This window comes from Ursus americanus, chromosome 1 (genome assembly GCF_024610735.1).
Source record: "Ursus americanus isolate L20-20 chromosome 1, mUrsAme1.1.p, whole genome shotgun sequence".
NCBI classification, from domain to species: Eukaryota; Metazoa; Chordata; class Mammalia; order Carnivora; family Ursidae; genus Ursus; species Ursus americanus.
The window spans coordinates 54,505,701-54,531,077 of NC_142127.1; the positions used below are offsets into that span (position 1 = coordinate 54,505,701).

A 25,377-nucleotide genomic window follows, 5' to 3' on the forward strand; every position below is an offset into this window, starting at 1 on the left:
TTTGTTAATATCTATAAATAACTTGAGATTTTTATTGGGTTTGTTACACTGAATCTGTAGATCAGTTTGGGAAGGACTGACATCTTGATATGAGTCTTCCATGAACATGGAATATCTTTTTATTTATTTAAAACTTCGATTTTTCCTTATAGATCTTGTAACATATCTGTTAGATTTATACCTAAGTGTTTCATTTTGGGGGAACCTAATGTAAATGGCATTATGTTTTTATTTTTAAATTCCACTTGTTCCTTGTTGGTATATTGGATAGCAGTTGAGTTTTGTGTATTAATCATGTATCCTGCAGTCTTGCTTTAATTGCTTACTAGTTAAGGTTACCTTTCTGTTTTTTCAAAGATATTTTAACTGAGTATAGAGTGATAAGTTGATAGTGTTTTTCTTTCAGTATTATAAAGATACTGCTTCAGTGTTGTTTCACTTTACTGTTTCTGGCAAGAAATCTTATCTTTGTCCCTATGTACATTCTGTGGGGTTTTTTTTTCTCTGTTTGCTTTTAAGATTTTCTTATAACTGGTTTGAGTTATGTGACTGTGATAGACCTTGGTGTAGTTTTTTTTGTGTGTGTTTCTGACATTGGGGCTTTGTCGAACTTCTTTTAGTTGTGGGTTTATAGTTTTAATCACATTTGGAAAATTTGGGGCTATTACTTCAAATATCTGACCCTCCCTCCCCGACCTGACTTTTAGGGACTCTGTTTCCTCATATATTAGGCTGTTTGAAGTTCCACAGCTTCCTGCTGCTCTTTTCCGTTTTTTCTGTAGATTCTTTTGCTGTGTCTTGGAGTTCACTAATATTTTATTTGCTCAGTATATTCTGCTCTTAACCCCCTCAAGTGTATTTTTTATCTCAAACATTGTATTTCTTACTTTTCTATATATTTAATTTGAGTCTTTCTATATTTTCTGTGTCTTATTCTGAACATATGGAATACAGTTGAATAACTGTTTTAATGTCCTGGTCAGCTAATTCTAACATCTGTGTTAGTTTTGGGTTCGTTTTGATTATTCACCTCATAATGATTATTGTCCTCATTATGGGTTGTGTTTTCCTGCTTCCTGGTACGCTTGGTAATTTTTTATTAAGTACCAAACATTGTGAATATTATCTTGTTAGGTCTGGGATGTTTTTTCAATTCTATAAATATTCTTTTTTTCCCCTAAAGATTTTATTTATTTATTTATTTATTTATTTGAGAAAGAGAGAGGAGTGGCAGAGAGAGAGGGAGAAGCAGACTTTCCATCAAGCAGGGAGCCCAATGTGGGGTTTGATCACAAGACCCTGGGATCGTGACCTGACCTGAAGGCAGACACAACCAACTGAGCCACCTAGGTGCCCCCAATTCTATAAATATTCTTGAGCTCTTTTTCTGGGATGTTGATATTTGGAAATAGTTAGATCCTTTAGTTCTTGCTTCTGTGATCTTTTAGGTGGGTTCAAGAGCAGTCCTCCATCTGAGGCTAATCATTTCTCATTACTGAGGAATGACCATCTTGGGTTTCTATCTCATGCTTTGTGAAGGAAAAATTTTCCAAGTCAGGTTGGTGGGAACAGATTTCTGGCCCTGTATGAGTGCTGGTACTTTTCTCTAATCCTTTTGGATTATTTTTAACTCTCATTCTTGGTAGTTTCCTCACTGGTATGTGCTTTTCATTACTCTGCCAACTACTTGAGGGGACCCTCTGCCAGTCTTCAGGGTTCTCTCTCTGTGCAGCTCTCTTCTCTTCAGTACTTTCTCTTGTGAATTCTAGATGCTTTGGTTTCCCACAGCTTTGAACTCAGTCTCCTTACCTCACACTGCTAGTCGTGCCTGGATTGTCTTTACCTGCATCGCAGTCTGGAGCATAAGCATGGGGCATGGATAGTATTCACTTACTTTGTTTGCTTTCTCAAGGGATCACAGCCCTTTGTTACCTCATGTTCAGTGTTTAAAGACTTTTGTTTCATATATATATATTTTTTTCATGTTAAAGGGTAAATCTAGTTCCTTTTACTTGAACTTGGTGAATGTCCCTGCTGCACTTTTAATTTTTTCCGTTACACTTCTAATTGTTCTGTATTTATTTAATTACGTTTCATGTTAATTTCAGTTCCTTTCTCTATCTATATAATAACAAGCTCTGCAATTTAGGATTTGCTCTTAGTGATGTGTCTGATGCTTAGAACATAGTAAATATTTGTTGTTTTAACATTGAATGGGAGTACCGAAGTGAGTAAGATAAAATTCTTACTCTGTTTTATGGCATACAGATGGAGAGGAGAGGTTATTTTACTATATGAGTTAAATCTGTAAATCTTTCTTCAGATTTTTCTGGCAACTAGTGACATTAACGAAGACACAGCAAGGGGCGCCTGGGTAGCTTAGTTGGTTAAGTGTCTGCCTTCTGCTCAGGTCATGATCCCGGACTCCCGGGATCGAGCCCCACATCAGGCTCCCTGCTCAGTGGGGAGTCTGCTTCTCCCTCTGCCCCACACCCCGCACTTGTTCTCTCTCTCACTGTCTCTCAAATAAATAAATAAAATCTTTAAAACAAAAACAAAAAGACACAGCAAAGACACAGAAGAAAAAGTGGCTGAATGTATATGGTCATAGGTACCATTTATTAAATACCTAACCATATGCCAAAAATTGTTGCTTATTAGTGCACTGTAGCATGCAGTTTTTCTAGCAAGCATAAATGACAAGTTTCAAGTTCAGGTTCTTAACCATTACACAGGAAGTTAGTCAGATTTTAACAAAGTAGTAGATTTAAAATGGTGTGCTGGGTCGAGGTCCTTGAGCATAGAGACTGTCTTTTTTTGTTGTTGTTCTTTTTATATCCTCATTTTCATTGCTTTACATAATTCCTGGCTCATGGTAGCCACTTTATTATTGAGGAAGGTAATGAAGTAACCTACCAGACATAAGAGGCAAGTTATAAGTATATCTAACATTGGATGTACTTATAGAAATAGTTTAGATTTAATTTGCTTTGGTGTAGGTAATGTGGAGATTTTGTCATGAGAATATGTGAAAACTCCCTGTTTAGTGCTAGGATATCTAAGTGCCCTATGAATGTTTTTTCTTTTTCTGCTAATTTCAGAAAAATTGAGTAACAGTAGTCTTTTTTGAGAGTAAATAATATGAATATAGATAGGGAGTTAGATTAGAACTATAAAATATCAGTCCGATAATCCTCATTTTAAATTGTTCATTCATATATTTAAGCTACTTCTTTGTGAGTAGTTAATAACTTCTTTAAATTAAATAAACACCTTCAATATTTAGTGAAAATTATGAAACACCTTCAATATTTAGTGAAATTATTTATTAATAATTGATGTCTCTTTAAATGTTGTTTTCCTAGCAAAAATATTAGAAAAGATAAATAATTTGCAATGCTTATGTGAAAAAGCTGACAAATTATGTTTAACCTATTAGGTTCTCTCATTTTGGATCACAACTTTTGTACCATACTTACGGAAGAAACATAGCTGACATATTCTACATCTCTGCATGGCTTACTTGAAAAATAGAAGCAGTTGCTTAACTGGATGACTATCAAAATGGTCAATACAGATTGATGGGCTTGAGTGCAGTAGACAGTGAGTGTGCAGATGGTGGTGTCTGTACCATTTGACATGAGATGGCTGAGTCTTTAAAATGATTTCAGTGGAATGGCTTTGGTGGTGTTGCAGTAAAGGGCATCCATTCGACTTCAGGTGCTGTGCAGATGGCAAAGCCAAGCTAATATAGAAAAATGAGAAACAAGTGACTATTTAATGTACAGGAATGCATGATCTGCATCACAAATAAATGACGGTATTACATGCAGGAAACCTAGCCAGATGGCTGTACATTAAAACACATGACTCCTTGAGAGAATTAAGTACAGGCAATTTGCTTAGATTTTCTGCAGGCCTGCTGCATATTATATTAGGGTAGGGAGAACAAGACATTAAGTGCTTTATTCATTGAAAGTGTTTAGGTGAAGTTGGCAGTTATTTAAGCATAATCTGATCTCCATAAGTATTTAAATCGTCTCTTTGCGGTTAAAAAAAAAAAAAAGTAGGGACAGTTATTGATTTTATTTTGAAAGGATGTAAGGAGTAAGATTGGCTAGCAAACCTGTCTTTTGGTCCACATTTTTTAGTTCTGTAAAGTTTTCCACTGGGCAAAAGCTTAAAAAATTTTATGGATGAGCATGATAAAAGTATTTCTTTTTCTGTATAGGTTTTAATGAATCCAAATACCAGTGACATATGGAAATTTTAAAGTGTGAAGAGTTAATGCGTTGAGTGATATGTGAAATGGTCCCATTTTCACTAGTAAAATACTACATTTCTTTGTTTTTCAGCTTAAAGAAAGTGGTTATTGTACAGGTCATGAACCAGACTCCCTGGAATTCAGCACTGTGGGAGGATGGGTATCTACTCGGGCATCGGGCATGAAGAAGAATATCTATGGCAATATTGAGGACCTGGTAAATTTTTTTCTGGTTACAATGTCACAATTCATTAGTTTATGACTATAAAGTGATTAAAACCTTTTTTAGAGTTGTGTGGTAGGGTCTCCATTTATTTAGTGATCTTATCATTGCCACTCTTTTGCCTCAGGAGAGTTTATACTTATTTTTCTTAAAATTTTTTTTTCTATGTAGAGTTAAAGAGCCTGATTGAAAATGTTCTAGTAGGTGGCAGTATGACCTGTGTGTGTACATCATTTTATTTTAGCTGATCCGGTGCCAGTCTTCTGGGAGTTAGTGTGGTAATAGTGTAACTGTGGGCATTCTGGCTAGGAATTAGATATCATTTGTTCCATGTGTAGCTTTTCCAGTGATTAGTTCTGTGACCTTGTGCAGATTGGTTCACCTTTCTAAACTTGTTTCCTCTTCTGTAAAGTAGAATATTCACTGCATGGAATTATTATTAGTGTATATTATAAACACTTAAAATGTTTACATTATCCTGTTTTTTTTTAATTGAGGATATTTTAGAAATCACATTTTTCTTTTTACAAATAAAATAACAAATTCAATTTCAGAGAGAATTTAATCCTTTTACTATTGGATTATTAAAGACTTTATCATAGTTAAGCAAATATGTGATAGACTGCTACATTTAGTACTGCTAACGCATGTAATTTATTCCTTTCTTGGAGAGCCTTAAGGACCACAGATTATAAGCATATATCCTAATGTGCTTATTTGCATGTATATATCTAGCTTTATATAAAACAGGATCATGCTGTGTTTAATCTCTTTAAACTGTGTTATCAATATATTAATTTGTAAATGAACAAAGACAAATGTAAATGTACACTATCACTTTTAGAGTGCATATAATTCTTTTACTGATAATTCATGGTTTATAAAGTAATTCCGTATTAGTGAATATTTAAATTATTCTTAATTTCAAAATTGTAGGAAACAAAGGGGAAAATATCTTCTTTAGTAATTTCTTTAGCATACATCTTTAATCACTTTCTTTGGGGAAGTTCCAAGAGCTTGAATTGTTGAATGAAGATGTTTATATACATTTTTTAGTCTTTGAATCTTTGTCACCAAAATGCTTCATAGAAATTTGTGCCAATTGGCATTCCCCTTAGCACTATGAGGATCTTTATTTTACTGGACCTTTTATTTAGATTTTTGTCTTTTTAATTTTTTATTTCTTTAATTGCTAGTGAATGTATACTTTTAAAATGTCCTCATTGGTGATTTTTAAGTTTTAATTTTGTGAATTGTTTATTGATGTCCTCTGCTCATTTCCTTAAATAATAAATAGACTATTTTTGTTTATCTGTCAAAAAGCTGTTGTAAAAATGTGTTGGATTTTCACATAACCATTTCCTGATTTGGATTTCAGGAACTGTTTTTGAGTCCCTTCCCCTCCAGTGTACTTTTTCACTGGTGTGAGACTTGTATCCTGTGCATCTCTCTTTTCTTCTCTTTAACATTACATCTTCCTCTTCATCCTAATTTTGACCTGGTTATAATTAATACTTCATTCTTGTCATTCTTTTCTACTGAGTGGGCAAAGTAGATAAATTGAGGGTGGGAATAAGGCAAGAATAAATTTTTCTTAGAATTCTAAGCATCTGAAGCAGCTTGATGTGAGTAACAGTGCTTCATCAGCATTGTTAAAAAGGTGAAAGAATGAACCTATTAAAATATGATCATTGATTATTTTTTTTTCCTTTAGTTCTTGGCCACATTGATAATCCTAGACTAAATTTGGTTTAAAGAAAAGTGCTTTTCATTGTTTTAAGATGATGAATATACCCAATCAATAATCTTAGAATGATTTTTTTCTTCTTTTAAAGTTATATAAAATTTATTTTTAGTCTTAAGAATTATTAAAAGGTATTAGAATTCTGAAAGGTGTCACCATTTATCACTTAATCCAATATTTTTAAAAGGAGAGTTTTTTATAAATATGGATGAATGTGTGTACACACCCACACAACATTCACTGACAAATATGTAGAATTTATATCGTGCATTGTATTAAACAGGTGGTTCATATAAAAATGGTAACACCTAGAGGTATAATAGAAAAAAGCTGTCAAGGACCTCGTATGTCAACAGGCCCTGATATCCATCACTTCATCATGGGATCTGAAGGTAAATATAACTAAATTTATTATGAAAAAATACAGGTTAGTGACTCAGTTTTGTGAAAATCTGTGATATTGTGATATAAGATCTTTGAAGGAAAGACATGTTTTATATATTTAAAGAATGGTGATTTTTTTCAAGTTTTATTTCTTTAATTTAGTACTTCATAAAGTTTTTATTATGAGAACATCTTATTAAATGTCCTTTTACGTTTTGGTTTTTTATAGTTTTAGAGATAAGTTAGCCTTTTTGGTATTTTATTTTTGTTTTAGAGTTTTTAATCAGTGATTTTAGGAAGAGTAGTTGTTAAGATTTAAAATGGTTGGCTTTAAAATTTTATATTTTAGTATTCTCTAATCTTGTCTGACTTCTTGGTGGGGGCGGGGAGGGCTGAGAAAGTATTGTCTTAGTGTCTTGTCGTTCTATAATTGTACCTTTTGTTACGTGCTATTTGCTTCTTTGAAGAAGTGGAATTTAAAATCCTGTTGATTTACGTATCTTTTAAAATGTATGTTTGGTTGGGGTTTTTTGGGGGTTTTTTTTGGTTGTTGTTGTTTTACTATTTAACTACTATTTGCTTGGTTACTTAATGCTGGATGGATTAGAATGTAGTTCTTTATCTCATACAAAACATTTAATTGCTTTACTGTTCAGGAAAAAAACTGACCTTCTATTTTGCAAACTAACTGTTATGTGGTAAATTTTATGGATAAGATGAGCATAGTCGTATTTTTCAATTCTTAGAATGGTAGAGAGGGATATCCCTTAAATTCAGAGAAATAAGATAAAACAAATGTCTCTAAATTAGTGGAGGAACTCATTACTAGTTTAGAAGATGGTACAAGCTAAAAAGGAGTTTTTCAAAATGTTCAGCTGTATTTATGGATAAGAGAACAATTACAATAAACTAGGATGATAGGACATAAATTCTATCTTTTGATAGTAACATCAAGGAGGGAAAAAATGACAAACTGTGTATCAGTGACATGCTAAAGGTCAACGATTGATTTGATGACCAATATATAGCTTAGATATTTTTTCATGATAATCAGTGATAAACCTTTGTCAAGATGTCTCCCCAGTTTACTCTCTTATTCCTTTTCTGATCAGTATACTCGTCTATGGAAAGATAGAACTACATTTTTAATGAGAAAAAGTGTTAAATTCCCTTAATATAGTTCTTTGGTAAATATTCTGCAACTGCTTATACTAACACATCATCCAAAAGTTAGCTAAAATATATAACCTTTTGCCACCAGGTGGCAAATTGAGTAACAAATAGGTATTAAAACTGACAGTTATTAATTATACTGTTGGTTCATATGTAGTTGGAGTCAACTCTATAAATATAAATGATCTTTTTAAGTAACTCCCATTGCTTTGTATTTTTAAATTTTTGGTGCTATATCCTGTGCTGGCACACTGAAGGACACAGGTAACAATTGACCTTTATAGTACAGTATGATAAATTATATGATAGAAGTAAATGCAGGAGAAATATAGACAAAGTTCGCATTGATGGGTGCTTAAGAAGACCTCTTCAGAGGGGCCATGCCTAAAGTAGTCCTTGAAGGTTGATAAGGAGTTGAGGGAGTAAGGTGGGGAGGGAGTTGCCCTGCAGAGAGAACTGCAGGTGGACAGACCTAGAAGTGAGAAGAGCCTTGTCTGCCTGGTGAAGCTGCCAGGTTTTCAGTGTAACCGGAACATAAGATTTAACCATAGGGTGGAGTAGGCAGCAGGTCTAGGGGTAGAGTGGTAAGGGTTACAGGATAGCTGGAGAGATAATTTGGTCTTTTATGCCTTTTAAAATAGTTTAAACTGTATCTAAATGACTAGACTACCCCCCTCAGTAGTCAATTATTCTTTGAATTTAAGGAAGGTAAACTCGTAATAATAAAGTAAGCAAAGAAATGTTATTTATTAAACATATATACTAGGGCAAATTACTGTATTTAAATGAGATCTTATTATAAACATACATGTAAAATGCCATAGTGATTTAGGAGCATATCTTTCAAATCTGGATTTCAATCCTGGTTCCACCACTTAAATTTCTGTGACTTTATGTAAATTAGGTAATTCTCTATGCCAGTGTCCTCAGCTATAAAATGGGGACAATAAAAGAATCCATCTTCATAAGCTTTTGTGAGGAGTAAATGAAATTAGGATAAGCAGTCTATAAGCATTTAGTAAGTACTCAACAAATGTTAAATTTATTACTATTGTTGTTGGCATTAGTGATCTTTACAAGTGCATTTATAGTCCTTAATCCCCATCTCTGTATGTATGTGGGTATAGAGTCATCTTAATGTAGGCCAGGAGACCGCATGATTGAGAAATCATATTCTTTTTTATTTTATTTTTTACTTTTGAATTTTATTTTTTTAAAGTTTTTATTTAAATTCTAGTTAGCATACAGTACAATATTAGTTTCAGGAGTACAATGTAGTGATTCAACACCTCTGTATATCACCTGGTACTCATCACAACAAGTTCATATTCTTTTATAATATGTATTTTTATCTGCTATCTTGAACCATCTGAATAATAAGCACCTGCCTTAGATGTGAATCATAAACTTTTCCTCAAGTTTTAAAAATATTTTTTTGCTACAGTTAAATCATCTGATGACAACCTTGAAAGCATTATCATTAAAAAAATGTATTTTCCTGATTCTACTAAGTTCTACATATGACTAACCATGTTAAATTTAATGTTTTTGTCTTGTTTTGTGTTACAAATTTTTCATAATGATTTTTTTTCAGTTAGCAGCTTCCTTCCATTTTAGGTGCTATAACATGATCAATATAATGAAAATTATAATAAATAGTCAAAGCCTCCGAAATGCTTTGCATTCCTTTCTTATGTATGGAATTTACTAGTAACTCAAAATAATTTGCTCTTTTATTTGAAAAATGGTGAAAACTACATTTTTATTTTTTTAACCCGTGACCCACCCTTGTTTTTGCTTTTTGCTATATGTTGAAATAACTGAAATGCTTATTATCAGTACTTTTGTGTAATTTTACCTCTTGTAGGACAGCTTGAGTGGTTATAATATCCATGGGTTGTACTTTGTTTCCTTGTTTCTTGAAAATGCTGCTTCAATGTTGCCTGGTTTTATAAGTTGTTTTAAAAAAATCTAAAGCTATTTCTTTTGGCTTTGTAACTTGTTTCCCTTTTTTGCCTGGGTGTCCTGAAGATTTTTTTCTTTATTATTTAAGTCTACTACTTTTATAGCTCAGAGTTGATTGTCCTAGGTTGTTTTGCATGGCACCCAGTGGACCCTTTCTGTGTTTATATTTAGGTCTTTTATTCTTTCTGGAAAGTTTTTTGCATCTAGTGTTAAATATTAGGGGTCTCCCCCCCCCCCCAATGGTTTGATTTTTCTTCTTCAGGGACACCAGTTGTACTATGTCTGACTGTGTTTGCTTGTTTGGCATTTCAGCCACTATATTTCTCTGACCCTTTTTATTCCCCAACTTTTTTCTTTATTTCATTTTCATTCTCTTGGTTATTTTCCTTCTTTTCTTCAATGCCCTTTATTAAGTCTTCATTTGAAATCTATTCTCTGTTTTCCTTTGGATACCTTATAACTTAGCCTTCATTTTTATATGTTGTGTTATTGTTGCTGCTGTTCTTTTTCTTTCCTGAGATTAGTCATCTCTTATTTCATTTCTTCTTGTTTTTTGTGCACTTGTGTTTTTAATGTTTGTATTTCTGATTCAGGTATTTTATTTAATATCCCCAAATGCTTGCTTGACTATATTTAATTCAGTTTGAGATGTCTATTACTGTTTTTTTTCAGGATCATGTTTGGTTTAGGGGAGAGACTTTTCATCAGCAGAAAAGCTTTTATTTACATTTTGTCATTTTCCAGTAGTTTTTGTGGATTTGGTCTGCTTTTTTTCTGTTGCTATTTATTACTTAGAAAGTGTTTCCTAGTTTGGGAATGTCATTTTCTGTCACTCCTACCCTCTCTTGTGCTACTTGTTTTGTGGATGGTGGTGGTTTTGGTGGGAGAAGGCATGGCGTGTCTTCTTTCTCTCTTATTTTTATAAGATCTTTAATTTCCCTCTCTTACTTCATTCTTTCCCATCAGTACTTTGTCTCCAAGGAGTACCACATTTCTCTGAATATGATGCTTCCCTGAAAATACTCCCCTTGCTTCTCCAAGGCTGCCATTTCTAGTTCCTCTCATTTTCAAACCCCTCCCCATAGCCAGGGCTGTGGATTTCCCTGTACAGGATTTTGGTATTAGTGTTGCACTTTTGCTGTCTGTGGTTGATTTTGTCTTTACTTCCTCCAGGTCTTCTGATAACTCTCCATTTTTTCTTTTAAGCCTTCCCTTACTTTCTACCCTTACAAGCTTGTAGCAGGTGGAAGGCTATAGTAAGCCTTTTGTAATTTTTTCATTTTATCTCTATTTAACAGGTGATGTGAAGGTCAGAGTATTTTTTTGTCTCCTAGTAATATTGAGTTTCATTTCAGTATTATTTGTGGTTTTGTGTTTCTTGTTGATTTTTATGTTTGGGGAGGAAAGTAGAGAGAGGGTGAAGATTCAGGATCAAATGACTGCCGTTCTTCTTAGTCCTGAAGTCACCTGAAAGTATTGTTAAATTACAAAAGAGTTTATTTACTTTAAGCAAATACTTGCATTTATATCAAATAGCACTTGAAGCTTTCGGTTTTCTTGAGAACAAACATCAGATTGGAAAATTATAAAATAGAAAATTCTTAAATTTACTGTAATGTAGTTTTGATAAAACAGAAAGTGAATGATGTATAAGCCTCTGTGATGTCATATTGCCATGGAGCTATTTATAAACAATTATATAAAGTAGATATAAAATGTAAAAGTGTTATAAAGTGGTGTAATGTACATATAATCAAGTGATAAGTAATCCAAGTCTTTGATATCACTCTACTGACATAATATTCCCAAAGCAAAGGAATCAATAAATATAATAAAACACAACAGAAACAAGCCTTTTGATTAAGTGAATTTAGATATATCCATTTGTGATGGCTAATTTGAGTGGAAGCTGCCCTCTGAGACCTGGATGATTTTGCTTTCACAGTGGGACCCCCAGTAGACTCATAGCTGGATAGTTGCAGAGACTTGCCTTGGGCATTTCATTAACCTTGCAATAATGCAATGTCTCATTTTACTAATTTTTATTTATTTTTTAACCTCATTTATAATGTTACGGTGGGTTTTACTACTTTAGAGTGCCTACTCTACATAGGAAGCAATACAGGTAGGTAGAAGTTAAGGCATGGTCACTTTTCACTGGTACCTTAGAATTTTGATGTAGAATTAGAATTTTGAAGGAAGTTTGCTAATGTGAAGATATATATATTTTAAAATCAACTTTTTGAATAAGCAATAAAATTAAAATATGGACAAATGTACAAAATTCAAAAGGTACTAAAGGATGTATACGGGAAAACCTGCCTTCTGTCCCTTCTGATCCTTTCCTTTGTTCAGAGTAAACACTGCTATATTTAAGTATATATGTATGCAGTTTTAAAAGCACAAACAGGAGTTTACTACTCTGCTTTACCCTTTTATAAAGCTTACTCCATATCATTATATTTAGAGCCACTTCATTCTTTTTGACAGCTACTGAATGTACACTAACCAGACCCTCATTGATTGGCATTTAAATGGTTTCCAGCTTTTTCCTGGATTTTATTTAAGTTGTATTAGATGATGTTATATGCTATAATTCAAAGATATATTTTCAAATGGCTCCATTTCTCAGATGTTAAGGAAGGATTTCACAAAAACTTGGAACTTGGAGTTTAGTTTTAAGTAGAAGAGTGTTCCTGTCTGCAATCACGGCTTATACTGACCTTTTCCTTAATGGATTTCAATCTGGAGACTTTTGAGTTTCAGCAAGTATTTATTAAAGTGTTCTGTAATCTGTGATCAAATTAGAGTAAATAGAGAAGATGATTCCTGTGTTTAGGAGTATATGCCTGTCAAACTTCATTTCATTTGTAGAAACGACTTTTAACAAGGCTATCGGGAGCGTCTAAAAATGTTGAAAAGAGTTGAAAGAATTACAAATAAGCTTAGTGATGGTATTAGTATAGTGGTAGGAAAATTAGCAACTTTAAAAATTCAAGTGATGCGACCAGTGTTCGTAGGAACGAACAAGTGTGATAGATAATTCTGTACTGTGGATGAGGAGACATCATAGTACTAGTAGTTTACCTGTCAGCCTTTTGCCTCTTCTCTGGCAAAGGTTTAGAAGTTCTTTTAGACTACTTTTATAGTCTAAGATATTTCCTTCTAAAAATTTTCCTGTTTGTAAAATGTATAACTGTTAGTTCCTTACTTAAGAAAATAACTCTGATGTTTCATTTGTAATTCATTTGGAGAATTAATTAACTTGTAATGGTTATTTTTTAATAGCTTTATTGAAATATAATTCACATACCAAAAAAGTCACCCATTTTAAGTATATCTCTTAGAAGGGATAGTTGCTGAGCTTAGTGTTTGGGATTCTTTTTTTGAGCATAGTTGGGGTCCTCCACACTGTTTCTGTACAAGCAAACTAGCTGGCGTACAGCGTTGCCTTTATCTCCAATAAATTTACCGATGTCCTCCCAGTTGTCTTTTACCACATCCTCCACTATTTTGAGCGTGTTCTTAGGTTTGAACTTCTCCATGCTCTGTTTGTTGCAAACAAAGTAATTTTCTTTGGAAAGAGATTAGTAGCTGCTTTTTGGTTTGTGTTCCCTTTCCCACTCCCTCCTCAGCCCCTTGAGAACAAATCCCTGAGCCCCTGAGTTTCTGAGCCTCTGAGTCTCTGAGAGTGGCTCTGGGGAAGGGAGGGGGGCAATGGCATGCTTTCTCTGAGGATATCCCTACTTTCGTAGCTCAGTGCTAGGGAAAAGAAGGGGAAAGGAAAACAGATCTTGGTTTGCTTCTCCTGGCAAGATGCCATCTCTTTACAAGCCAGGCTAAGGGCAGTTGGGACCCCAGTATTAATGTCACTCCAAGTAGAGCCTCTGTCCCACCAGCTAAGGCGGGGTACAAGAAGTGAACTAACCTCCTCCCCATTCCCCCAACCTCTTGGTGGTAGTTGTCTGGAATGTAGCCTTAGGAAAAGGTAGCTGAGGGCAGGGTTATGTGGAATAGGACCAGAAGTTTTTCTGCAATTAAAAAAGTCTTCATGTATATATTCCAGAGAAAGGAAAACATACATCCACACAAAAATATGTATGTAAATTTGTATGTATATTCACAGTAGCATTATTCATATGAAGTAGGCAAAAGGTGGAAACCTATGGAACTTTCAGCTCTAGGGAGGGGAGAGGGGCTGGACATTGATTTAGTGGTTTAATCAATCATGCCTATGTAATGAAGCCTCCATAAAAATCACTAAAATGCGGGTTTCAGGGAGCTTCCAGGGTGGTGAACGCATGGAGGTGCTGGGAGGGTGATGCATCTGCAGAGGGCATGGAAACTCTGGGCCCCGTCCCCCATACTTTGCCCTATGCATCTCTCTCTCTCTCTCTTTTTTTTTTTTTTAATCTTGGCTCTGCCTGAGTAATATCATGTTTTTATATTAAACTGGTAATCTAGTTTTAAAAAATGTGGAAACCCAAATGTCCATCAACTAATGAATGGATAAACAAAATGAATTATATATACAATGGGATAATAGCCCACAATTAAAAAGGAATGGAATACTAATACATGCTACAACAGGGATAAACCTTGAAAACATAGAAGCCAGTCACAAAAGACCACGTATTGTCACAAGATTCCATTTATTTTTTATTTTTTTAAAAGATTTTATTTATTTATTTGACAGAGAGAGAGCAGGCGCACAAGCAGGGGGAGCAGTAGAGGAAGAGGGAGAAGCAGGCTCCCCACTGAGCAGGGAGCCTGATGTGGGGTTCCATCCCAGGACACTGGGACCATGACCCAAGCTGAAGTCAGACACTTTCCATTTATATGAAATGTCCAGAATAGGCAAATTTATAGAAATGTTACTAGATTAGTGGTTGTCTAGGGCTGAAGTGTATGTGTGGGGAAACAGGGAATGGCTGTTTCTTTTGGGGGGGAGTGATAAAAATGTTCTAGACTTAGAGGTTTTTTTTTTTTAAGATTTTATTTATTTGTTTGAGAGAGAGGGAGTGGGGGAGGAGGAGGGAGGAGCAGAGGGAGACAGACAAGCAGACTGCACCGAGCACGGAGCTTGATCCCGTGACCCTGAGATCATGACCTGAGCCGAAATCAAGAGTTGGTCGCTTAACCCACTGAGCCACCCAGGTGCCCCCTAAACTTAGATTTTAATGATAGTTGCAAATATCTGTGAATATACTGAAAACATACTGAGTTTTACATTTTAAATGGGTGAATTTTATTGTTTGTGAATTATATCTCAATAAAGATGCTAAAATAAAAGATAAAGCCTTAGTCACTTTTGTGATCTTTTAAAATGTACAAGATATATTTACTTTTTATTTAAATGCTAATCGGGCCAGACTTGCAGAGTTTTTGTGATTTTACAAATTATAATAGGGTTATATTTGATATCTCAGTAGGCAATCATTTGTATATGTGATGAACATACTGTGATCTAATGTAATTTACTTTTTAATGGACTCAGTTTTTAATCTTGTATTCTATATTGACATTTTGGGTGTATTATAAATTTACTGGAAGCTTTGATTTTTGTGATACTTTTTATTTATTTCTAGTGTTACCATTAAGTTCTCCAATGCAGAGATTTACGTCTTTCTTTATTCTTTTTTTCATGATTCTCAGAAAATTTGCTAATAGTATTAATAATTTCTACCATTTGTACATCAGAAACCACTAATTTGAAAAGTTTGGCTTCATGAATATAGTGATTTTAATCATGTCTCTTTAGATATTTTAGTATAGTTATTTACATCTCATAGAATGTAGTTTATATTTAACTTGCTTTTTTCCTCTTTGATTTGTCCCTCCTCCATGTAATAAAGGAAAGAGCGTTGTTTCATTGGTGGTTCTCTTGTACTGTATATTTATGGTAACTACTCTTTCTCTGAGCTATCAGGTTTTTTTGTGTCTTAACAAGGGCATCTTAGTATTGCCATTGTCTTTGTATGAATTCCTAAGAAAAAAGGCAAGGTAATAATAGTCCCTCTAATTTCTTCTATCATTTTAAATTCTCACAGAAGTTTCTTATTGCCCCAGCAAATTTTTCGCACGGTGAAAGTAGGCACAAATATCAGAATATACTTTTGTCTGAATGTATGAGATATACAAACCTGTTGTTTTTCAAAATTTTTTTTCTTTTAATAGGTTGTAATACTTTTAAAACTCTTTAAAAGTAACCTTCTTGGAGGAAGGTTACCTTAAAAATGCTTTAAAGTATTTATATATAACATAAGAAAAATGTATTCCAAAACCTTTTTTTTTTAGAAAGTATAAAATTTGTTTGTTTTTCTAAAAACACTTGAGTAGCCATTATTCCCCACATAGAATAAATAGATTTAAATATGAATAGAATAAATTAATAGAATAAATAGATAAAATAGATTTAAATATGATTTAGAAGATTGGCATGTGATATATTGGATTATTCCCCCTTCTTTTTCAGGAACTCTTGGTGTGATAACAGAAGCTACAATAAAAATCAGACCAATCCCTGAATACCAAAAGTATGGCTCAGTAGCTTTCCCTAATTTTGAACAAGGAGTAGCCTGTTTAAGAGAAATTGCAAAACAGGTAAAAAAAAAACAAACAACAAAAACCCACCCATCTATATTTATATTTTAAAAAATTCTACTGCGTAATTGATTTTGATATGTCACATATAATCTTCATATTAGTTGTGTTATATATGTGGTTTTTACCCAGTTCTATATGAAAAGGTAATGTAAAATCATCCCTGTAAGTGCAGTTGCTATTTCTTTATTTTTTGGTTTAAAGAGTGCTGTGTGATTTTAAGCCAAGGTAAGATATGTACTTGGGTTGATGGCTTTGAATGACTCTGCCTTTAATGAATGTTATGTTTTCATAAATTATTTTTAGGTAAGACATTTTGTGATTAATTTGAAGTAATATATAATTTTTCTTAAACTAAGACATTTATTGGAATTAAAATAAATGGCTGAATGTCAATGATCCAAAAATACAGAAATTGAGTGTAGGTAATCAAACTCTCTCAATTCTTAGAATGTGCTACTACTAGGCCCTACTTTGTTTTATAATATTACCTAAGCTATATTTTAAATTAAATAACATAATATAGCATAATGTAACATAATATATTTAGCTATACGTTAAGAATTCCCATTTTCTCTTCCTTTCTTAAAAAAAAGATGTAATTATCGAGGATTTTTAAAAGACCAGATAATGCCATGTAATTTTATTTCTATGTTCTATGTATCGTTGTAGAAATTCTTGCATTTCTTTAGGCATTTGGCTCATTGTTTGAACTACAATGGTTTTTAAAAAGTTTTTATTGCAACATTACTCAGCAGGGAGGAAATCAAGGGAACATACTCCAGCCTGTTTCTTCTTGCTTTCTCCAAACTCCTAGAGTTCTTTTGTACTCCCCATCAGCTATATGCAAGTAGAATCTTGAGGGCAAAGGAGCTTTCTGACCTGACCCATATAGGTCAGCTTCCAGGTAGTATGAGCAGGGTGAAGGGAGGATCTGATGAGGCAAAGGAATGATATCCAACAAATACTCCATATTCACTGTGTTCTTTGTAAGGTATTGAAATGGAAAGTGGTCAAGAGTCTTATCTTCCCACCATCCCAAGACAACCACTCTGAATGTTTTAAAGAAATTTAAAATAAGCAGAAATACTTTACATTTACTCACATATTTACCATTTCCATTGTTCTTGAGTTCATACACTGAGTTTTGCTTTCTGAGATTTTCATTTTTTTTCTGTCAGTTTTCCACTTGCAGGAAGTTCAGCTATGTGGTCACCTAATCTCACAGTTGACAAAGATAATTTTTATAATTTCCAAGTAGCTTCCAAGTTACTTATCAGTTAGATTGCTTCCTTCATCAAGACTTAGGCTATAGGCCCCTTAATCTTGATTGACTTACCGCTGGGTGGGGGAAGAGTTTAAATAGAGAAGTATAGTCCTGGAATGAACATTCTTGAACTTGTGGCAGGTTACTTTGGTGATGTTAAAGCAAAAGTGAATGTTAATAGTTGAAATTTTTACAAGAAGAGCTCCTAATTCTTAGATTTTGGGGATATTATGTTACGGTTAGCTAGAATATACAGTAAGTATTATGCTCTGTTTGCTAAAATAATGAGATGGTGTAATATTTAAACATTTTAATATGTAGATATAATATACCAACACATCCTATATTGTTAAATATTAATATATTATGTATAATTCATGTAATATTAACTATTTATAATATTTTAAAGCAGGATTATTGAATAAAGGAGTGGAGATAAGTTTTAGGAGTAAATATTTGTTATTCTAATATAATATCTGAGCACTGAGGAGTAAAGTTCAAGTGTGTTTTAATATTGTTGCTAAAACCTTCTACAGTTAGAGGCAAAGGAAAGTAATTTCAAATATAAGATAACCCAGGTGTTAAGGAATAAAAGAACAAATTTGCAAAGCCTTGTGTTTTTGCCTTTGAGTTATTTAAAACCTAGGAGAGTGGAAGGCTAGGTTTTTGTGTTCTTTGTTTTTATTTTGTTTTGTTTTGTTTACAAAATAACTAAGTTCACCAATTAAAAATCAAAACAAACCATTTTCCATAATTGAATTATATTTTCCTATTAATTTCAATCTTTCTTAATGATTTTTAAAGTGTTTTCACTTTGTATTATAACTTATTCTTTGTGTTATGTTCTTTTATCTGCTTTCTGTCAAGCTTGATTATCTCCCTCCCAAAAAAGCTTTATAATAAAAGATATAGTTCATATTATCTCTCTTGTTCAGGTTTTGAATGACATCTTTTTAATTGGCCATGGTTGTCTCCATTTTTTATGGCAAAATAAGCAGGAATGCCAAATCAGATTTTTTTTTTAAATCATAGAATTTATAAAACTATCTGGTTTGTATGTATTTTAAACAAAAGATCTCATTGAGATCACATTCAGTCTATGTTGGCCAAATCTGCCCCTCCACAAGATCTCCATTCTGGAACACAGATTTAGTAGACTTGTCAAAAAATGTTGTTAATGTGATCTTCGAAGTAGAGGTAGACGTATTTTGTGTTTCCCTGCTTTTCCATATTGCAGATAAGTAAATATATCTTAGGTTTCATTAACGAGAAATGATAAGTATATCAGAATCCTAAATTTATAATTTTACTAAAATGGAAATGTTGGATTTAAACATAGTTGCCATAATCTGATGTGGTTTTTGGTGCAATTTAATATGCCCCTGGTAGAAAGTAACAGAGAAGAACTACTTATGCTAATGAAAAGCAGAGGTTGAAATTTTCCTTCATCCTTGCAGAAGTCAGTAAAAATTGCCCTTTTACTCATTTTAAAAAATTCTTTGTATATTCACCAGTGACCGTAATCTAAATTGACTACACAAAACTGTATTGGGTGTATGGTTTGGAATAAACAAAGGTGATGGTTGATAAAGTGCCACCCTGTGGTTAAAGACATAAAAAGAAAGCTCCTTTCTAATCTATAGTTTTAATAATTTGGTTCTGTGTACTTAGTAATAGACACTTCTTAAAGATATACATACCATGCAACTAGAGAGCTTGCCTTGCTTGAAACTGATTACAAAGCCTAGATAGATAATATTTTATTCTCAGATATTGCTTGTATGAGTGAAACAATTAGAATAGTTACTGCAATTTGGAGATATTCCACTGTTTGGGGAACATACATATTTTACTTCTGCACAGATACATAAGAATTAATACATAATTTACCTTCCCTGGAAATGGGTAAATCCTTGTGTTATGGTTTAAGGACATTTACAGATCAGTTTACAGAATGTACAAATCTCATAGGTCAAGAATGGAAGTGTGTGTGCTGCCCTGCTTTGTAACAGTATTCTGAGGCAGAAAAATTGAGAAAATTATCGGATTTTGGCACTAGTTGTTCAATTTGCAATTTGGAATTTCAGCTGATAGCAGGAGAATTAAGATCCATTAAAATAGATGGTACATGGTTTATGATTGTGCCAAATTCTTGATTGAATAATGAGTTGGCTGCTTGTAATTTCTCACTGTCATTTCATGGCACTTCCATTTTTGCGGTATTTTCAGACTCAAGTTGCTTTTGAAATGGGAAACTGTATTTTGGATATGTATCTTTTGGAAAGGCGTATACATGCTTGTTTACAAATAGAGTGGGCTCTTTGTGTATTTTCATCACTTTTCCTACTAAAGGAAATAAATTAAACAACTTTATACTGACAGCAGAAGGATTCTACTAAGGTCTATCATCTAATCTTTGTCCATGTGAGGATTGTCCTCTTTCAATACTTCACTGCCTGGTGAGGAACTAGAAAGGAAGATTTAGTGGAAGATTAATGTGATTCTCTTATAAATGGCAGTCCAGTATAATCTCCAGCTTAACTCAGTAGATGGGTAAGTAAGTGATTTTTAAGACTTCCTGAGAAAATAGATTTCCGAACTGTAGCCTCTCAGGAGAGGAGAAAGTGTTTTTTAATCAGAATATCAGTTTCAGGTGTATTTTATTATTCTCTTATTGTTTGTTTAAAAATGACAGTGATATCTTTATAAAGTTTTAAGGGAAAAGTGTTGAAATAAGCTCAAAAGCAATTTTTGAAGTCTGGGGTTTCCGCTTCCCAGTGAAAACTTACGAGATCTGCCCTGTAGTATTGAGGGAGGACCATCTGTTCCATTCACAGGGAACACAGTGTGTGTGGCACAGATCAGTATTCGTTCCTCTGAAAACTGTCTTTCTCAGTATTAGAACTAGGTTTTTAGAATTATAAATTAAAAGGCAGCTTCTTCTTTACCTTTTGACAAGGGGTGGCCCATTCTACCTACCATCACTTTTATTTTAAGCAATTTTAAACTGGTAACGGTGTTGTTTTCTAGAGAGTTTAGGCCATATTTTGGAAAGATATACATAGTTCATGTTTGACACCTCAGACTGTTATGTCTCAATTTTGTATTCTGTTTTAAACTTGATTTGTCCTGGAGGGGTTGAAATAAATTAAAAGGAGCTGGGTTTAGCACTTACGTTATAAAGTAATTAAAACTTCTTTATATTCAGTAGTAATTCTTGAAAATAATTTGTTACATGTAGAAAATGGCATTGTTATTTTAAATGAGTGTGTGTGTGTGTGTGTGTGTGTGTGTGTGTGCATGCACGCACGCGTGAGTACGTGTTCTTCCCTCCCTCTGAAGTGGAGAAAATAACCTCGCCAAATGTTTAATTAATTGGATTCTATATTCTGTGATCCAGCAAAATATATTAAACTTGAGGACAGTTACAAGACGTACTTTGAACCAGGAGCTAGTCCGAACAAGTCATTGCACCTTTACAAAAATGAAAAATGAAAGTGATGAACCACAGACACTGTTTGGCATTAACGGTTGGATCTTCCCTTAATATAAATGGAGGGAAATATTGTTTCATTCTTTAAAACCAAGAGGTAATTCTCTTGTTAAAGAACATATAATGTTTACAATGTGGACTCCTAGCTGTCACTTCTAGTAGGGCTAATCAGTTATACCAGTAGCCTTAAATACTGTCTGGTTTCATCTGTGGTATCAGCTCTGAGGAAGAACCTGTCTACATTTTAAGTTTTTTTCTGTCTAGAAATTTGCAGTTAACAGAATTCTCTTCACATACCCTTTTTTGAACTTATTTATTAATTTTTTTTGTGTGTGTATCTATTTGAGATAGTGTGCTCTTAACTTTATATCCAACAAAGTACATTGGATATTGTGTAAGTTAAATAGACATAGTTCCTGTCTTCTAGTAATCACTACAGATGGTGTATACCATGATAAATTTTAGGTGTTTAAATTTTTGTATGGTTAGGTACAAGGGGTTTGGTATTGGAGCTTTGGCTTCCGATATAATATGAGATAACTAGACTATCTCCAAAATAGACTCAAGGTTCAGGAATTTGGGCCATTCTAGAGTCTATAGAGAATGTTTGTTTGATTTACTACTTGAATAAATAAGCCTTTTCAATACAAAGATGATTCATAATGCTTATATTTTATATTTTATCTTTATGAAATTGGAATAGTAGAAATCCTGCTGACATTTGAAATGCTTTAGTATTGATTTGCTAGTAACTAGTAAACTAAGAGATACCTTCACAAATAATGTGTCACATCTGCAGTGCAAGTTCTGGTTTTCTCTGTGTTAAGAAAGAGATATGACTTAGTTCCATAAAAACAAATTTTGCAGAAATATTTTGATGTGTTTCTTATAGGGATTATTTTTTGGGGAAAATGTTTGAATTGAGAAATCTGTTACTTTTAAAGTTAGTATAGAGAATTCTACTCAGTAAATAAAACTAATCAGTGATGGCTTTTTATTTTTCAGGTTATATATTCAAGTAAATTCCTGGTTGTAGCATCATTAAAGGGAAGAGATTGTCAGCAATTTGACTTAGTCAGTCTTACACTTGTGCTCTGAGGTCAATGTGGTTATTTATTTCTTCTCAGATAAAACAAAGATAATTGATATTTCCTTATTAGTTGATAATGAATGAGTCTCTCATCTCTTTTCAGATTATTTACTAAGTATAAAGTATACTTGGGTACAAGTCAGATGACCTGAGGGATTCTAGTAAAAATACATTTATCATAGTAGGAAATATATCAGTTATTTCATTAACTCCAGTTTGGGTAAGCAAATTTTGTTTGAGTGTTCCTTAAATTCCCTGAATGCGTATTATTATTAACCCACCAATAAAATTACTTGTTAAAACTATTCCCTCTCGGGTTAGTTCTGATCACATACCACCAGGGGTCACTTTAACTCAAGGACCCTTTTCCCCCTTTCCTCATCTTTGGAATACTCTTAGCATAATTGAATAGCATTGGAATGAATTTAGAGCTTAAATTCTCAGGATTTGTGATGTCTCTAACTTTTAAAGGAAATATTTTTAGGTTTTAAAATGAGGTTTTATAGCAGTTGGAACATAACCTGATCTTAACCATAGGTAGAGTTACCCAGATTCTCCTTGTTGTTTTTTAAGAGTAACATTATTTTGGTCTTTTGATTATAGGAACTTAAACTTAATTAGTTATAGTGGCAAGTTTTCATGTAAAACTCTAAGAGACTTTTCTTGCTTTATATTTTTAGAATGATGCACAGTCATTTACAGACTATCAGTTGCCAAAGGATCATAAAGCAATCTAGATGCTGTTTTTTAATTTGAGAATTTACTTTATGAGAGAATGGGAATTTACTTATGATGATAACTAAAAAACTCATTTACTGACTTTTTAAAAATATGACACTATGAAGACAGACTAAATAAAGGTGTTGTTTTGATTTTGATAATTTCTGAAAGGTAAGTATTGAAAACTAATATTTATAATCTAGATACAATAAACTTTCTTTAGCTTTTCATTCTTTTGTGATAAGTGTTAGTCTGTAACCATTTACCCTGACTCAGTATAAATAGGAGTAGTACATGACTGACTAGTTTATGTGACTCAGCTGTCAAGTTAAAATCACGGTCAATATTACTGAATATCAGTTGTTGTATGTACCAAGTGCCCTGAAGCTTACTTATTTTTTCAATTTTTTAATTTGAGAGTTTTAAGCATGTAGAAACTTTAAAAGAACAGGGTAATGGTCACCTATATATCTGTCTTATATATTCAACAATTGACTTTTTGCTATGTTTGTTTTATGTTTATGTTTTCTGGGCCATTTGAAATTGAGTTGCAGACAGCATGGCACTTGACCTCTAAATATTTATACATGCATCTAAAAATAAAGGTGTTTTTCTTCATAGTCACAGTACTATTATCATGTCTAAGAAAATCAGCAGTAATTTTTTTAATGACATCCTATATGCATTCTACAATCAGATTATTTCAGTTATACACAAGATGTATTTTGTAGTCTTTTCAAACCAAGATTTTATCAAGGCCTTCATATTTATTGTATTTTAGTTGTTTCAGAGATTGAATTTCACTACAAATTTACTGTACTAAATATAATGTACTCTCCCCCCCCCATTTTCTGATATATATGTACCTATGCTGGTTGTTTTCATTAATAACACTTGCTAAAGGCATAGGAATAGTAGAATCTATGTGACAGTAGGAGATGGAAGTTACAAGTTGTTGTTAGGAATTTAAAAGTTCTTTGGGGGTGGGGGTGCGTCTGGCTGGCTCAGTCAGTAGAGCATTTGACTCTTGATCTCGGGGTTGTGAGTTTGAGCCCCATGTTGGGTGTTGACATTACTTAAAAATAAAATCTTTAAAAAAAAAGTTTGTTTTTCTAATAACGACAGAAGGACTCTGAATTCTTACTTATATGTTACTGGTGTGCTTAAGCCAAAACATATAAATATGTATGTTATATGATATTCTGTTTATTTTATGAAGAAAAGAAACTTGGTCTCATCAGGCTTCATATATCTTAGTAGAAGTTGACACGCCTGGGGCACCTGGGTGGCTCAGTCAGTTAAGTGTCCGACTCTTGATCTCAGCTGAGGTCTTGATCTCAGGGTCGTAAAGCCCTACATTGGCTCCATGCTGGGCGTGGAGCCTACTTAAAAAAATGAATAAGAATAAAAATAAATTTAAAAAAAGTTGATGTGCCTGTTTTAATAGGAAGATTGATTTTTTTCTTTAGTATTTTGGAAACTGGTTTGGTTTTTAGAAGCATAACCCAATTACAAAGATACCTTTATACAAAGATTTGAAATTACTCAGGTTGTATATTTTTTATTTTATTTTATAACTGTATAGTGAATGGATAGTTTTCATATAATTTTTGTTTCAAATATGACTTTAAAGCTGTGTGTGTGGTGTATGTTTGTGTGTTAAGTGATTTTTGGGGAAGCTTTGTGGTGTATTTGAAATATTGCTTATCCAGCAGTCAGGATATCTTGGTCCTAGTTCTGTCTTTTAGTTTTGTCTATTTAACAGTCATATGACCTCAGACAAGTCTTTTAACCTCTCTGGTTCTTATGTATTCATCTGAAAAATGGGGATAATACCAGTTTTGCTACCCTGATAGGGTTGTTTCTTGCATTAAATAAGACATGTGAAAATAAGTTAGATATCACAGGATTCTATAAAAGTAAGGCAATAAGTTATCATTATGCTCTGTATATAAAATTACCTAATACTGTTTCTATAGATTTGGCAGTGACTTTTTAAAATGTAGATTGAATTATCTCACCTTTAGTATCAAAGGTGAGTAAATAAACTGTATAGTGTTCAAAATAAGAATCTTGCCATTTTGTTGGGTGAAATAAAATGTATATTATGAGTGATTTTATAAAATTAAGTATTTATTTAATTAAAAGTGAATAATAGCAAAAATGTTATAACGCACAGTTATGTATTAGGTTTTGTTCTTTTGAACGATCTGCACAAATCTTAATGTCGTGTTGATACAAATTTTATTGATAAATGTTGTTACTCAGAAGATAAATGTTTAAAAAGTTTATGACAGTGAAAATTTCGTCATCTGAAAGCAACCTCTTGGGAGAAGTTTAACCACGTTAAAAATTAACATAGAAAATAGAATTGTATTTAGAGTCCAGCTTGCTTTAATATTATGGAAAAATTGTAGCTAGCTTAAACCTTTCTAGCGTTTGTATTGTATA

General features: G+C 33.0%; 1 protein-coding gene across 4 annotated transcripts in view; it reads left to right on the forward strand.

Annotated features, from left to right (window-relative positions):
* The window catches only part of AGPS (alkylglycerone phosphate synthase), a 204,373-nt gene that overhangs the window by 134,303 nt on the left and 44,693 nt on the right, over nucleotides 1-25,377 (forward strand). For all 4 annotated transcript variants that reach the window (XM_045806173.2, XM_087861651.1, XM_045806171.2 and 1 more), the window contains 3 exons: nucleotides 4,356-4,481; nucleotides 6,515-6,623; nucleotides 16,229-16,356. In XM_045806173.2, coding sequence (XP_045662129.1) covers nucleotides 4,356-4,481; nucleotides 6,515-6,623; nucleotides 16,229-16,356 — 363 coding nt within the window. The remainder of the gene's footprint in view (nucleotides 1-4,355; nucleotides 4,482-6,514; nucleotides 6,624-16,228; nucleotides 16,357-25,377) is intronic.